The sequence below is a fragment of the Platalea leucorodia genome (genome assembly GCF_965183815.1).
Source record: "Platalea leucorodia genome assembly, chromosome: 2".
Classification (NCBI taxonomy): domain Eukaryota; kingdom Metazoa; phylum Chordata; class Aves; order Pelecaniformes; family Threskiornithidae; genus Platalea; species Platalea leucorodia.
The window spans coordinates 4,111,133-4,127,244 of NC_138824.1; the positions used below are offsets into that span (position 1 = coordinate 4,111,133).

General features: G+C 41.2%; 1 protein-coding gene across 1 annotated transcript; it reads left to right on the plus strand.

Moving 5' to 3' along the window:
• Nucleotides 1-437: 437 nt before the first annotated feature.
• On the plus strand, nucleotides 438-12,934 carry AQP11 (aquaporin 11; the record flags this gene model as incomplete). Its single annotated transcript, XM_082337913.1, has 3 exons — nucleotides 438-1,032; nucleotides 6,334-6,450; nucleotides 12,882-12,934. The coding sequence occupies 3 exons, from the start codon at nucleotides 438-440 to the stop codon at nucleotides 12,932-12,934; spliced, it is 765 nt and encodes a 254-aa protein (XP_082194039.1).
• Nucleotides 12,935-16,112: the final 3,178 nt, after the last annotated feature.

Below are 16,112 nucleotides of genomic sequence, written 5' to 3' on the forward strand. Positions count from 1 at the left end.
GGCTCGTCTCCTCTTCCTCGGTGGGCGGGAAAACAGGCGCCGGGGGCCTTCTCCCCCCGCCACCGCGGGCTGAGGGGAGCCCCGTCCGCCCCACGGCGGAGGGGCTGAGGGAAGGCAGAGCCCTCCTCTTCCCGCCCCGTGCCTCTTTTCCACATTCCTTCTCCTAAACCCTTCCCTGACGGGGAGAGGAGGGAAGAGGGGTTCCCCTGCCCTCACCCCTGTCAAGCCGGGCTCCCCTGCCCTTTGCTCCCCGTCAAGTGCAGGGTGAGTCAGACATCTCGCAAGCTGCAAGGCGGTGGGGAGAGAAGCTGGCTTCTACCTCGCAGGGAAAGGGTGGTCATTTTTCCCCTCCCTCTCCTGCTTTCTTTCTCCCCATAGGTGGTGGGGCTGGACCAGGGTGAACATCTTCGAGTCCTTCGGCCTGTGAAACTCTCGCCATGGCTGTCGGTGGGGTCGGGACCTCGCTCCTGCTGATGGTCGGCATCATGGTAACAGTGGGGCTGTGCAGGAGATTAACCCGCCGCCGGCTGCGCTCCCACCAGCGCCTTTACACTTTTCTTTTGGAGATGTTTAGCACCTTCCAGATTTGCGCCTGCACAAACGAGCTCTGCCTGCTGGGCAATGTGGAGCCGAAGCCGCATACCGCCCTGACTCTCACCTACGGTTTCACCGTCCTGCATGGCTTGACCCTGACTGGCAGCACATGCAACCCCTGTGGCACCTTGCAGCCCATGTGGGGCGGTGGGATATCGGTCAAGATGGGTGGGCTCAAGATCGCCGCTCAGTTCGTGGCTGCAGTGCTTGCCAGAATGTTTATGCACTTTATCTGGAGCCTGGAGATGGCAGAGCCACATTTTGGAGCGCTCTCGCAGAGCTGCAGCAACCCCATGCAGACTACGGAGGTGCAGGCGTTCTGCATAGAACTGCTCTTCTCTGTCGTTTTCCAACTGACCGTCCTGCGAGTGGAAAGCGTTAATCCCAAATACAAAGTCCATTTGATGGCTCTTCTTATCACCATGCTCGTGTATGCAGGTTAGTCTTTTTTTTTATTTTCTTAAAAGTGTTAAGATGCAAAATTATTTTTCTTAGAGTACAAAAAATGCATCAAGGGAAGTCTTTGCTATTACGTATGCAGAGTTCATTTGGAGTTTATGTAAAGTTTGCCTGGTTAGATTGCAGGCAGACGTGGGGTTAAGAATGAAATGAGTTACGAATTTAAAATTATGTCAAATCTACAAGTAAATAGCGTTAAGAGTTTCACAGAACACTGTTAAAATATCTCAGTGAAGGATCGTTTCATAATCTGACTTACGTAGCAGGAGAGATTTCACACAATGTGCTCTGATTTCTAAGTGGCATTGCGAGAGAGCACCGCTGTCTGCATCGGGAAAAAATGCTGATTGTGCAACGGCAGGGTACAGACCGGTAATATGGAAGTTCGGCATTTAAATAATGCATAATTCATATCAGTGCAGTTTATTTAGCTACGTTAAATCCTTAAATCAGAAGCAGGAATGGTTATTTGTAGAATGCATGCAGAAATGATAAAATAATACCTCATGAAACCAAATATAAAAAGAAAAAAATTAGGTGCTTGTTGTATCGTGGCATTTAGAAGAGTCTCCTGTCTCTGTAATGCCCTGTGTGTCCGTGTCCTTGCCCCTGCCTGTCACCTCACACTTCCCAGAGCTGGGACACTGTCACCTGAGGGAAGTCCGTCTGAACTTCTTTCTGCTGGCTGTTGCTGCTCCCTGTTGTCCCCAGTGAAGTGTCGGAGTTATGTCACTTGTCACTTGAGGACTGCCCTGCAGGGAGTGGGTTGTCCCGGGAAGGAGATTCTGGAGTTCAGGATACAGGGAGGTGAGAGAGAGATGGTTATGGAGCTCCTTGCTTGTGCTACAGCCCCCACCACAGAGGAAGTCATCTCGGAAATTATCAAATCCATTTGCGACAGAGGGAGATTGCTCTTTTATCTGCAAATATCTGGAATGTCATTGGCATCTTGTCCAAAAAGTTTAATTGTATTATGCTATCTAACATAACAGCATATAGTGGAATAAAGTACAGTCGAATTTTCAGATGTATTAATGAAAAAACCTTTACTCATTATGTTTAGCTGAAATTAGCTAATACCTGAAAGATTAAAAGAAGCCCATGGAGAATTCTGAGAATTAATTTAGCAATTTGAACTACTTTCTAAAATTAATTTTTGATGGCAGAGGCAAGGTGTCAATGCATTTCAGCGCATTAAATATATTTCTGAATTGCTCAGTAGAAGTGTAGCCAAAGATTATCCTACCTCTTCTACAGCATAGAAAGCTGGATTCCTGATTCTTAACATTCCTTTCCTGCTTAGCAAATAGTCATATAAAATAATACGTGTCACATTGCCTTTCTCTTTGCTAGCTCATTCACAGAATTCGTGCCCAGCGTTGTTGGCCAAGCTGGCCTCATATCTTTTTCTAGCAGGAGAAGGCTGTGTACCAAATGCCCTTCCTTGTCATAAATTTGGACTTGTTAGGACTCTCCGGTGCAATCGATCTGCATGTACTTCTAGGAAACGTCAGATCTACTGCGCCCAGGCCTCTTTCACATGGTCAGTTTGTGCTGTGTTGTGTGCAGAACACCCTGTGCTACCTGGACGTTTTTCTTTCCATTTCTTTTAGTCTAGAATCGAGTCTACTATAAAAAATATATATGCATTCCAGAGAGCAGATCCTGAACCTAGTTTTATCCCCTCCTTAGTGGAAAATCTAATTCTTTCTTGTTTGCTCTGCTCCAAGCTTCCTAAGGTTTGCGCTCTTCGCTGCACGCTGAGGTTCAAAAGGAAAGGTGAAAAGTGCCGTCCTCCCCCTGCAGTAGTGTTTACTTTGCGCTCCTAGGATGTGGATTGACACCTTGTGAAGTAGAGGAGGATGTAAAACCCCGGATTCTTATCACTGAGCTGTTACACAACAAGCGTGGGAGCAGGCTGCTGCTATTAATTTCTTTCTGTGACGAAGTCACAGGCTTGCACTGTAACCGATCTCTTTTTCAGTGGAAGGTTGGGTAGGTTCATGGAGGACACCTTAGAGGTTCTCAGACCTTTCTTGCTGCCTCTTTCCCTCTGCCCACATCTACACGCAAATGCTCCCCCATTCTCCTGCCCCCTCCATTTTGAGGGCTGCTGATCCCATCCCGCTTCCCACAGCCTTCTGACAACATGCCAAGGGGCTGAGGCAACAGCGAAGGGCCTGGTAGGTGGCCACAACCCGTGCCTGGTGCATCTATACGACCCGCAGTATATCCTGTGGGTCTCGTGGCGTAGCCCTAGCTGTGTCCGTTCCACCTCCGGTCTGAGAAACGGTGCTTCGTACACACGGTAGGAAGAGTGACTTCCAAATCAGGTGTTGGAGATAGTGGCCTCCAGCAGGCCAAGTTCTCGTCTACCGGCTTTGAAGACAGGCAGATGCTTAATTTAGCTGGGCTGGATCATTCTCAGGAAATCTCCTGCACCTCCGCGTTATCTGTTTATAAGGAACTTGAGCGCTTCTTTAAGAGGAATGGATCTTTCTTGCTCACCCAGCACCAAAGGGCTAGGTAACCAGCACAAATTTAGGCAAAGCAATGCTAATTTAGGCAAACTGGTAACATTCTTCCTTTTTCCTACAAAAATAGCAAATAGTTTAGAATATTGTATGAATAATGATTCCTCAAACCTTAATTTGACAGATACAGTGGTCTCGCTAGGAACTCAGAAAAGTGCATTAAATTTACAAAATAAAAATTTCTTTTTACACCCTGATTTTAAAAACCAAATCAATTGCGCCTTAAGGATCCAGGTTTATTACAGCTATGAATGAACCAGAAATGTTAGAAAATACATCTCATACATATTGCATCATATTTCATTCCATGAATTATGTTCTACTATATGTTTGAAAGCTGTATCCTATAAGAGGAATGATTGCAGTCTAAAAAAAGAACTGCAAGAAGGAATATCTCTTACTCCATATCAAATTTGGTTTGGGTAAAATTCTGAAGGATAGCCGTATCGCTATGGCTTACACCTGTCTAAATGTATTGATACACACACAGGGCTGAAAAACATTAAATTGTATTTATGTGGTTGATAAAGTTAAGTTAAAATAAATATTGACAAGTGACTGTTGTAGGTATCCCATAAAAGGTACTTGTGTATGCCATGCAACTTCCTGCATCAGATGATACAGTAACTATTTTCAAAATTACAAGCTGTCGCTTTCTTCTACGTTTTCACAGTTAAAAATATTTGGGTTTTTATTTTACATATAGACTTACACAGACCAAATGTTTATAATAGTGCATACAGTACACAAAAGCTCCAATACTGCACTCGCTGTTTCTTCTACTGAATAGAGGGAAAAAGAGAATATTATGTCTTTGCGTATTAAGGGAATGATTCAGAAGCTAAGGATGCAGACCGTACACATGTTTGTAAAGAATATTTTTGGATATTTCCTTTGGGAAAATATTTAATTAGGGGAAGAAAAAAAATACACCTTTCGAGGGCTCTTTCATTTACAGGCGATATTACAGTGAAGTCAAAATTGTGTGAAATTGGCTAGATGTTTCTGAGCATAACATATCAAGGTAAAAATGACATACGTATTTTTAATTTGTAGTTTCTTCCTGATTTTGGTTTTGCTTCTGGTAATTTCAAAAGTTAAAATTACTTTCTCACAGATGGTGTGGAGCACACATTACTTCACCTTTCTAAATTTTCATGTGTACAACAGCAAAAATGTTACACTTCTTTTGCCATAAAATCATTTGTCTTTTCTGGTACATAGACTGAGATGTTTAATAAATATTTTAAAATGAGATTATACTAGTGGCCCTGGCCTATGGTTGATATTCCAGTAGTTATTAGTAATGAATGTTGAAGAAATACAGCAGTTAAAACTCTGTCTAATGTTTAATGTTCAGAAACTGCCTCCTGAGAGCGAAATTCTGCTCTTAAATGTGTGTTTGTGGATAGAAAAGCAGAAGCAGTGAATTAATAAACAGATTAAAGCAAAGTAAATTATTGCAGATGGCCTTCCTGGCAACAGTGGAAGTTGTTAATGTGTCAGCGTGCAGAATAACAGACTGCACAGTAAATCTGAGTTGCTGTTGAGAACAAGTGTAAAAACAGAGTAAACTGAGTAGGTCAACAAAGATTACAACCTTCCTGAACTGTAATAATGGTAAAAGAAATAATGAGTATATAGAAAGAGAAATACAGGAGAATGACAAAGACTTTACTAAAACTTTCGCTAAATGATTGCATGCTCATAACAAATGAGGATTACAGCAACATGGTACTTGTACAAAGGGTAAGTGCAAAGCTTGTGCTAGTTATTTGGGAAAAAATCAAGCATAAGCTTTAAGAAACTAAATAGACACAATTATGTAATATTTTATGGGAACAGGTTAATAGCTAAAACATACGGGGTGGTTAGTAACTAACAGCGCAGAAATACAGAAAATTTTGCTATGAAGAACATTTTTTCTGCAGGATTGCGATGAGAGGGACAACATATGTCAGAATTAAAAACGCTTACCTCCAGGTTCATCGGCAGTGTAATTACAGTTTAGTCTCCACAATGTAATATGTTCGGATCAAGTTACTGAGAGAATGTTTAGGCAGCTTCATTTACATCTGAAGTCAGAGGCAAGGAAAGATGCTTGGCTTCTTTAAGCTTCCTTTTTCAGGAGAGTGGAGTGGCATTTGCTTTTCTTCAAACAACATACAGAATGATTGTGCAGGCTTTTCCCCCAGTTATTACCATATGATAATCTTAGTGTTCTATAAATTGATATATTAGTGTTCTAATAAGAAAGTATGGAGGTCAGCTTAGCAAGAACAGTGCTTGACAGTTTTTTCCATTATCTTCCATGTGTGTTACCTGTGACATGGGGATGTAATGAAAGCTCAGTATTTGTTTACTAATATTTGTGTAAATTCTGTCTCTCCTAAAAGCGTGATACAGACCGTGAGTAAAACAGCTCATAGTTTTATCGATAGAAACATAAAACATTAGCCAAACCCATCTCTTCAAAGAATATTTGCTAGAAAGAGAGAAAGGAAGTTCCAGCCTACACTTCAGGTATTTTAAAGCATTTTAGAAAACAGTTAAACACATCATCAGGTAAATAACTTCAGAAGAGTTTATCTGTTCCAATGGTTTCTGCTAATTCATTTTACTGCAGGGTCTACATTTCTTGTAGTATTGTGTATGTGCGTTTCAATGTTAATTTAAAAATAAATATTAAGAAAATTAAATATTAAGAAAGATGGTTTGATTTCATCTTGTTTACATTTTATTGCAGGTGGAAATCTCACAGGAGCAATATTTAACCCAGCATTGGCTTTTTCATTACACGCAAACTGTTTCTATGACAAATTTTTGAGTTACTCGCTCGTATATTGGATAGCACCATCCTTAGGTAAGTGTTATTTAGTACATGGTTCAAAAATCAGGAAATAGGTGTTCTTTATTTGATAGTCTGCTCGTTTTCTGCTTTAAATAAAATCCAGAAAATAGTCAATTATAACTTAAGCATAGAAGTCATTCAGAATCATGGGTTCGTTTTGCTAACGTAGGTTGTGCGTTTTAAACTTGTGTGATGCTCTGTGTAGAGCACCTGTAACACTGTTTTGTGAATCAGGCATCTAATACTGAGTTTTAAACACCAGTTTCATTCACAAAATAATATCTACTGTTTTGATCAGTTTATTTTAAGAAACAACTGTATTAGGTTGTATAATTGTTTAGTTTAGACGTCATGTTCAAAGTTTGAGTGCTTCTGGGATACTTTGAGCAAGAAAATGTACCTACCAAAAAACCCCAACAGCACAATTCTAAATGGAAGAAGGTTAGTGTTTAGGTTAGGGTTAACTAGTTAGTTATAAACCAACAGCTGTTTACTCTGGAGCGTGATCCTTTTGAAGCTGCCTGTTGTTTGGGACTTTATGCCTTGGTATTAAAATCCAGCCTGTTTGAGGTATGCTGCATATTCTCACACTGACCAAAGGCCCACTTGTAGAATCTAGCAGAATATTAAAAAGGAGAAGAGGCTACCTGAAAGTAAATATTAGCCTGATTATGTTCAAAAAGAGGAACACACTGGTTAGCATGCAGTTTTTGTCTTGCTTTGTAACAGTATGCAAGAATATGGGAATGATTAATTAAAAAAAAAAAACAACAACACAGGTGTTAGGACAAGTGCTTAAAATAGGCTTTCTCAATTATTACTATTATAATATCAAATCTTTTTCATCTCCATAGTGTCCAAACTTTGCAGTTCCCGTTCTGTATTTTCTCCCCCAATCACTGTTAGAAACAATCTGTTCTTAGTTTAAGAATAAGCAACATTAGGAACTAGATTTTTTCTAACTTAAATTATGGCTTTAATTTGGAAGCTATTGATTTTAACTTCTAGTTGCGTGCAGATGAAAATGCTCCATGTAATACTTCATGCTGTTGATTGTTTACAGTTAGTCCCTACAAATTTCGAGCTTTCTGCGTAGAGGGTAAATAAAGCAGCAGTCTGCTAATCCCGACTTCTCTCATGACTGTTAATCCTATTAGAAGGTACAACAGCGATGAAGGTACAACAGTACGTGGAACATACACAAGAAACATCTCAAAGGGCTCCAGTTATAACAAATAACTTCGTTTTTTTGAGTTCATGTCTGCGCATGTTCTATTTGCATTGACTCTCAGTCAGTCACAAATGGAGACAGAATTTTTAGTCTAACTAAAATTCACTTTAATATAATTTTGTGAAATTAGATATCCAAACAGGATGACTAAACAATAGAATAATCTTCATAAAAGCCCAGGCACTGTTCCAGTTAGTAGCTAATGAAATGTCTTAGGCAAAGCTGATGAGCATCCCCTGGGTCCTAACAGAACACATGATATTTCTCAGAATTCAGGTTTAGCTTTCTGGTATATTAACTGATTTCAACCTGATAACCATTTTGAGGTTTTCCAGGTTGTAAGTACCTGGGATTTAATGTTTTGGTGAGTGATCTAAAGAAACAGGAGGCGTTTTGAAACACCATGTTCTATTTATTTAGCAAGATGCATCCTGCAGAACTGCTTTGCAGAAAGCCTTCAGGTGATTTCAACTTGAGTAAGAAAATGAGCAGATGTTAACTCAAATGGAACCGTGACTTGAGGAATTTGGAATGCAGTTAGGGAGTAATGTTACATTTCTGTGAAAATTCATAAACAGAAGTTTATCGTTAGTTAACGTATAGAAAATACATACAGAATGTATTAAATGCTGTGTCTTAATTTATGAAGGAAAGGAACTCCAGGCCAAGGAGTTGTAAAGATGTGAATACTCAGGACACGTCACTTTTTGTGCGGTGTCACTGCTGTAGCCCAACACCTGGTTACAGATCTCAGGTCTGTGGATCACCTGACAGGCCGAGTAGTCTATTGGTTATATAAATATCTCATTAAAAAAAAACAAGGGAGCTTCATGGATACGTATAGAACTTATCTTATAAACCAAGAGTTGTAAACAAATGTAAGGTATCTGAGGTGGAAGGATAGAGGAGACAGTTATATTTGAAAACTGAATTAATGAATACAGGAGCGCAGATCTACGAATCTGACATTAAATGAAATTTTTCTGACGCTTTTTGAAAATAAGCAAATAATAGGAATAGACTATTTTCTTCCCAAATTGGACCAAATGTTGAGGCATCTAGGAAAATGACCTGTTATGATGATGATAAAATTCTTGTGAAAAGAACCTCTGAGCAGAATCATAAAAGTAGATGATGAGGGAAGGGATATTTTAAATTAATTGTAAAAATTACTTTCCGAATCCATGTGTCAGCAGAAATACTGCTTCAGACTTCCTAGAAACTGGCAGAGTAATAGTGATATGATAATTTGATGACTCACTTTTCCCAGCATCAGCATCTTAGATGGTTAAATTACTTCGTTCTTATTTTGAGGAATTCTTTGGGGATCCTATTAGGGTTTTTTGTGATTTGCTGTAATAACTACCACATGCAGAACCATGGACTAGCATACCATGAAACTGCAAATTGCCTGTGCAACGTGCAACATGATCTCATTTATGGGCATAGCAAACACCCATGAGGACAAGGAGGCTGAGACCATTCAGTGTATAACGGATACCCTGATCTAGCTGTAAATGAGTTCTTAACTCTCCACTTTAAAACAATTTTCTTAGAAAGGACACTTAGAACAAGAAGATTGATTACCACCTTCACAAGAGGAGGAGGAAGTGCAAGTTTTCTTTTAGGATGAACAAATCTACCAATGGTTTAGGGTCTTTCATGAATATAATCTTGGAACTGTAGTTAAGAGCTCATTTTTCAAAATGGCTTCACTGACGTTTTGGTGAAGGTGATTCCCCAGCAGCATTAAAACACCTAATTCCAGTAGTAAATACAGATGTCAGCGAGTGTTTATGACTTAGCACAGGCAGGCCTAAATTCTGCTCTGTGCACACAGAAGCAGTAAGTACCAGTGGAACAAAGAGAGTTTCTGTTTCACTGCCAAAGGAATTCATGTTAGCTGTCCAGGCATGATTACACCATTAGTAATGATGCGGACCGAGCTAATGCTTCTCTTCCAGTACCAGGGGGATGGCAGCTATGAATGGAAGAGGTAGTGGCAAGGTGCTGGACATGAGGGCAATAAAAGGGGACGCTCGTTCCTGGGCAGGTGCCAGCTTAGCATCCTGCTCGGTTTCTAACGCTATAAAACCAGAATCAACGCCCACTTCTTTAGATCAGTTTTATCAGAAAGGCTAATACCGTTCCCTAGAAGAAAATGTTTTTGCACCATCAGGATAGAAAATAAGTGCCACAAAAGTTGTTTAGCAGTAGACGTAAATGGAGGAGGTAAGCCAGGGAGAAGGCTACAGGTGAAACGATCACCTTTCTGCTCAGAGGAGAGGGTACTCAGAGGTTTCCATTAAGTTCAGTACACTTAAGCATGGAGCTTAGCAAAGAAACAAGGATTGCGAGTCCACGTGCAGTGAAGTGATCAGCATCTCGGGGCCTTGGTAGCAAAGGAGGGTTTCAACAAACATCTAGCAGAACTCTCCTACTCCCAGACCCTTGTCCTCCAAGGGGTTTTCAACTATGCAGACATCATCTGATGGAGCAAAACTCTTATGCAGTGAGGGAATGCAATCCAGGAAGTTCCTAGAAAACCGTTGGTAATCAAGTCTGATTCAAATACTAAAGGGCCAGTGAGTAATCCTGTACTTGGCCCACTCACAAACAAGGAAGAACCGGTGGCGAATGTGGCCGCTTGGGTTGTAGTCCTCGCCAGAGTTCAGGGTCCAGAGGAAGACTGGGAAGGTAATTAGCAGAGCTGTTTGAACTCTGGACTTCAGGAGAACAAAATTCTGCTTATTTAGGGAATCGCTAGGTCAGCTGGAAAGGAAGCTGCCACAAATGGCAGGCATATCCCATGGAAAGGTGATTTTTCAAAAAAGCTTACTGAGAGCTCAGTAACACAGGTGCAGGAACAATCTGTCAGGTAGTTAGACTGGGAATTTTGACACAAAGCCTTTCCCTGCTGGCTAGACCAGAAGCTTCCCTCCAAAGGAAAGCATGTAAGAAGTAGAAACAGGGACAGGCAGCAAAGGAGGAATATAAAAACTTAGCCCAGGTACTTAGGAACAAAATCAGGAATGTCAAAGCTCAGCTGGAACTAAGACTAGGGACATACAGGGTTCCAAATACACTAATCACAAAAAAAAGGCCAGAGAAAATGCAGGTCCACTGATGGGTGACATGGAGAAGGCTGAGGTGCTCTCCCCCCGCCAGTGTTTCCAAGCAAAGTTTGCTCCCAAACCTCTGTGTAAAACGGTAAGGTTTTGGAAAGGAGGCAATAAATAGTGCAACAGGGTGGGAATGAGAGAGAAGCTGGATGAATGCAAATCCACTGGCCCTTCTGGGATTCACCTGAAAATGCAGGTAGGGTTGGCCGATGTTATTGTTGTCCATCATTTACGGGAAGTTAGAGCAGTTGGAGGAGCTTCCTGACAACTGGAAACGTGCCAATACTACGCCTGCTTTTAAGGAAGAGGAGGAAGAGAAAGAGAAGCCAGGGAAGTATAAGCTAGTTGGTCTCGCCTCAGTCACTGGGAAGATGGCAGAGTATCTCATCTTGGAATCCATTTCCAACCCTGTAAAAACCACAGAGGTAATCAGGAACAGTCAGTACAGATTTAGCGAGGGTGATCCATGCTCAGCCAGCTTGATTGCCTTCCGTGGTGAGATGAAGGTCTGTGGGAATGAGCGGGGAGCAGTGGATGCATACCTTCACTTCAGTAAGGCTTCTGACACCATCTCCCACAGCATTCTTGGTTCAAAGTCGAAGTAGGGTCACACAAAAAGACTGTTAGATGGCATAAAAATTGGCCAAACCACTGACCTCAAAATGTAATAACCAATGGGTTGAGATCCGGTTGATTGATGGCCAGTAACACGCAGAGCATCCCGGTGTTGATTTTCCTCACGGTGTTCAACAGTGGCCCGAATGTGCGTTCGTTACAACGGTTTGTTCTCTCTGCAAGTAAGCCAAACCGCGTGGTTCAGAGAATTGGGGCCAGCAGGCTATGGGACATTGTCTCCCTCTACTCAACGCTTGTGAGGTGGCGTCTGGAGCCCTCCAGTTCAGGAGGAATGTGGAGAACGTAGAGAGTCCAGTGGAGGACTACCAAGACGGTGAAGGGCCTAGAGTACCTCATCTGTAAGGAGAGGATGAGGGAACCGGACTTGTTTAAGCTGACAAAGATGAGGTGAAAGGGTGATTTAAGAGCGGTCAACGGTTATTTGAAGAGTACTCACAAGGATGATGGAGATTCACTGTTCTGGGTATTGGCAGACAAATGTAACAACAGTCAAGGCCACAAGCTGTGGCGTGGGAGGTCCAGATTAGACTGCAGGAAGACTTTCAGGAGAAGGGTGCAGCAACAGTGGAACAGATTATCTGGAGAAGTGCTCCAGTCTCCACCCGTGGAGGTTTTTCGAGACACTGACCTATCTAGCACAGGCAGTAGTCCTGCACTGAGTGGGAGATTGGACTAGAGCCCCCTTCCAATAAGCATTTTCGTGATCTAGGAAGCTTCATAAAATACAAGCAATGGGTGAGAAAAGCTCTCGACCAGAATCCCTTTCTGAAATAGAATATACTAATTTTTTTCTAGGAGAAAAGAAAAAAAATGGTCTTAATATACTGTATTTAGGCGCCCTTCTCATGAAGAACTTAAAATCTCTAACTTTACCATATTCCAGCTTCAGAATAAACCCTAAACTAGGATGATCCTCAAAAAAAAAAAACAAAACAAACAAAACCCACCACTATCCTATCCCATTTGCAGCACCTAAAAGCGATGCGGTTGTCAAAACAGACACTGCTAGCAGACTCAGCCAAATCCTGTCGGCTGAGGAATGGACGTTTAGTTGCTGGTTCTGTCATTTATACGTCCAGCTACAAAGAAAGGAGACCTGATACAGCAACGGGAAAGTGCACACGCTGGATTCACCTGGTCACGCTGCTCCTCCTTTGGCTTGGCTTGTACAGATCAGAATTAAAACATTAAATATACAAAGAAAAACAAGCTTATTAACTCGTAAGGATCAGTTACGTGGGCTGTTGAAGCTTTCCTTGTGAAAAAGATTGCATTTGCAAAAAGTACTGCCTGCCTCTAGCCCTTTCGACAGAAAATTCCATTTTTCTGCAATCCCTGCCGTATTGCATGTTAGACGCTCAAATACTTGAACATAGTGTTTATTTTCAATACCAGTACTGTGTCCTTCTCAAATACATTGAAATAAAGGTCCTTTCTGTCATTTCTCTTTTCAGGTACAATACTTGTGGCTTTTATATGGGATGAAATCCTTCCTCGGATATCCTGAGACATCAAATCCTGAAACCTAGCAGCACTACATTAAAAAATACTTTCAGCACCTGCAGACGTGAAGCTTTCAGAAAACTGTTGACATGGACTTCCACGCCACGTTTCAGTTGTATTTTCAGATTTCATGTTTGAAATATTTGACTTACAACTTTGTACTCAAATACTTATTTTGTAATAGCGTATTGGGATTTTGAGAATACCTGCTGACATTTTCAGTTTAGCCGTATGAATGTCAAGGACTGTTAAAACATTGAAACTTTGTCACTTTAGCCATAAGTGCCGTTTGCTGACCTTTATTACAACAGCATGCAAAACTAATTTTAGAGAAACACCCAGTCCTTTCCAGGTTTGATTTTATTGGATTTCTTCCCATAGAAGGCACCTGCCAAAAAGGAGCTGAAGATTTCACTCTTATAGTGACCTCATCATATTCCCACTTGCAATACGCATACCTCCGAGAGGAAGAAAGGCTACACTGCTCCCTAGAAGAGTCTCCACAGCTCTATTCTAGAGGTATCCTACACCAAAAGTAAAAGTCTGTAGGACCAGCATTGTTTTAATAATACCCGAGCGCAGGTAAGTAACCCCTTGCTTTCTTTCCAGAAGGCTCTGCCCCGTCCTGTCTCACTATAGTCTGTTGAGTTCGTCTTGGGTGGAAAGAGCGGTAATTAAGTACCATAAAATTCTGCTGTCACACAAATAAAAGTGCATTTTAGGCAAAAAAAACCCCTACTTTATCCGAGATTACTACTGCCTCTTCGCATAGTAAAATATACACAATGTACAGGGATGAATTGTGTGGAACTTGATTTTATGTAACTCTTACCAGACGTTTTTCTTGAAATAAATGAATTTGCAATATAAGAGAATAAATAAAAGAGCTGAAACCACAGGAAAGCTGCATCCCCGCACTGGCACAAACACGCCCTTTATAGCATTAGCTGAGGCGAAGAGCACCGATAGGTACCGTCCTCTGAAGTTCTGTTTCTAGAATGAGGTTTCTTCTTCTGGATGCCTCTTAATTTTTATATATACCAAAATACGTTTTTCAAATTTAAGACTAAATTCAGGTTTTCACTTTGTAGTTACTAGCTTTGAAAGGAGAGATGGTTAACTGCTTCTACAAAGATCTCAGTAGTAGGCCCCTCGACTCATTATCCAAGTCACCTTGCAGACCGTATTCTAAGAGAGAGAGAGGGAATCGGGTTTTCTTTTACACGGTAAAATTATGAACCAAGTCTTAAACAGCTACTCTTGTCAGCTATCTTTTTTGCAAGAGTTCGGGAAGTCAATATTTTCATGTAATTTCTTACTTGTTGCAATAAAATCTTTTCTCGTTTTAATTTTCCAAGGTACCTTTAAGATTATATTGCAAAATGAAATCAACTGTTTGAAAATGCTTTTCATAGAAAAGAGTCTTATCCACGACCCTGTATTCAGTCATTCAAATAAAAAAAGAGCCTGCCAATACACCGACGAGAACTGGAACTGCTGGGCTATCGCTCAGCAGCTCTCTGACACTAGTGCGAGCGGGCCGGCTAAAGCAAAATTATCTTTGGTAAAACTCTTCGCGGCCAGGACTGCACAGCACCACGCTGCGAGCCTGGTAAGATGCGAGCCTTTAGCTGGTTTTAGTCATCTGCTTGTTTACAACTCGGCCACGGAGGGCTGCTAGAACAGAAACCCGATGCACGAGAGCTCTAAAAAACATTTATACCATTTATTGCTTCTAAAACAGATGCTTTGGGAGGCTTCTACCTGCCACTCTCTTGCTTTTTATCCCTTTTACCTATTTTTGAAGTGAACCATCCCTTACAGATTATTTTTTTTTTCTCCCTGGGACTTTGCCTTTACTGGTGTACTCAAGCCCAGGTTCTAGCCTCATTTCTTATGGAAATGAGCCTCACATAATGAACTGATTTGCATGTCTTCTTCGAGCTCATGAGGCCCGCAGGGTAAAGGTCTCAAAAATAAACCTCAAAGAGCATAAAAACAGGCAGCCAGGGAAAAGAGAAAGCAGAGCTACAAACCTACAGGCAACCAAGATTTGTCAGATGAGCGGCCCTACTTCCACGTCATTTTTGACAGCCTGCAAAAGCAAAGTCCATAAAGCAGAGGTCAGATCTGACTTCTGCAGGTCTACTTTGTTTAGTTTGGCATAACATATAGTTTAAAAAAAAAACGGGTACAGATCTGGGTGATTAACAAGTAGTTGCTCTATTTATAGCCACTAGAAGTAGAATTTAAATAAAAAAATCACTAAGAAATGGACAAGCCTTAAAGTGGCTAAATTAAGGCAAAACAAAAGCAAAAAAAAAAAAAAGTAGCAGAAAGAATGAAAACTAAAACTGTTAGGAACTGAAGAATTTAACCGGTTTTGGTAGTACAGACAAAAATCAGTATTGTACATTCAAAGTAACGAATGCTTACGAAGTATAAGCGTTCCCAGAACACTTACACATAGCTTAAATACAAAGTTTTATTACAAATAAAACTTGTAAATCCACACAAGACACTTCTCAACGCTACCTTCAGGGCTCATCCAGGTTTGTTCGCACCTGACCAAAAGGGATTGCTCCCTTGATTTGACTGGAAGCATCCTAAAACGTTTGCTCCGGGAGCTCTGCGTTAGTACAAAATAAACGATCCCTCTGGAGCTTCCTACTGCTCCGACATGGTGGGGGAGTACTGAGAGGGGCTGAGTTCAGTCCAGCTGCCCCGTAGGTTAAACTGTGCCTATCTGCCCGGACAGGTACCAGGTAGCCTGCAGTTTAATACGAAAAACAATAGAAAGACGACACTCCAACAATGAACATTTACATCAAAAAAACCCCAAAACCACGGTCTGTTTTAACGAAGAACGGTGATTTAGAATTGCATGAGCTTTCTCTTCTAAACTACGGTGCTTGCTGGAGTTTCAGGACTCCTTCGCTGTCCCGAATCCTCACCATGTGAAGATTCTTACAAATCCCAGTGCAAAAACTAAAGCATGGCTCTGTACCCTCCTTTTTTACTCTGCATCCCTAACAAAAACGTGCATATATTTACATAAATATATATACAAATGTGCATAGAGGGGCTAGGAAAGACGTTCTTGTAGAATGTCTCGTTGCATAACACGCTAAATACTTCATTTATTCAGCGGCATCAATAGTTCACACCACTACAAAATCATC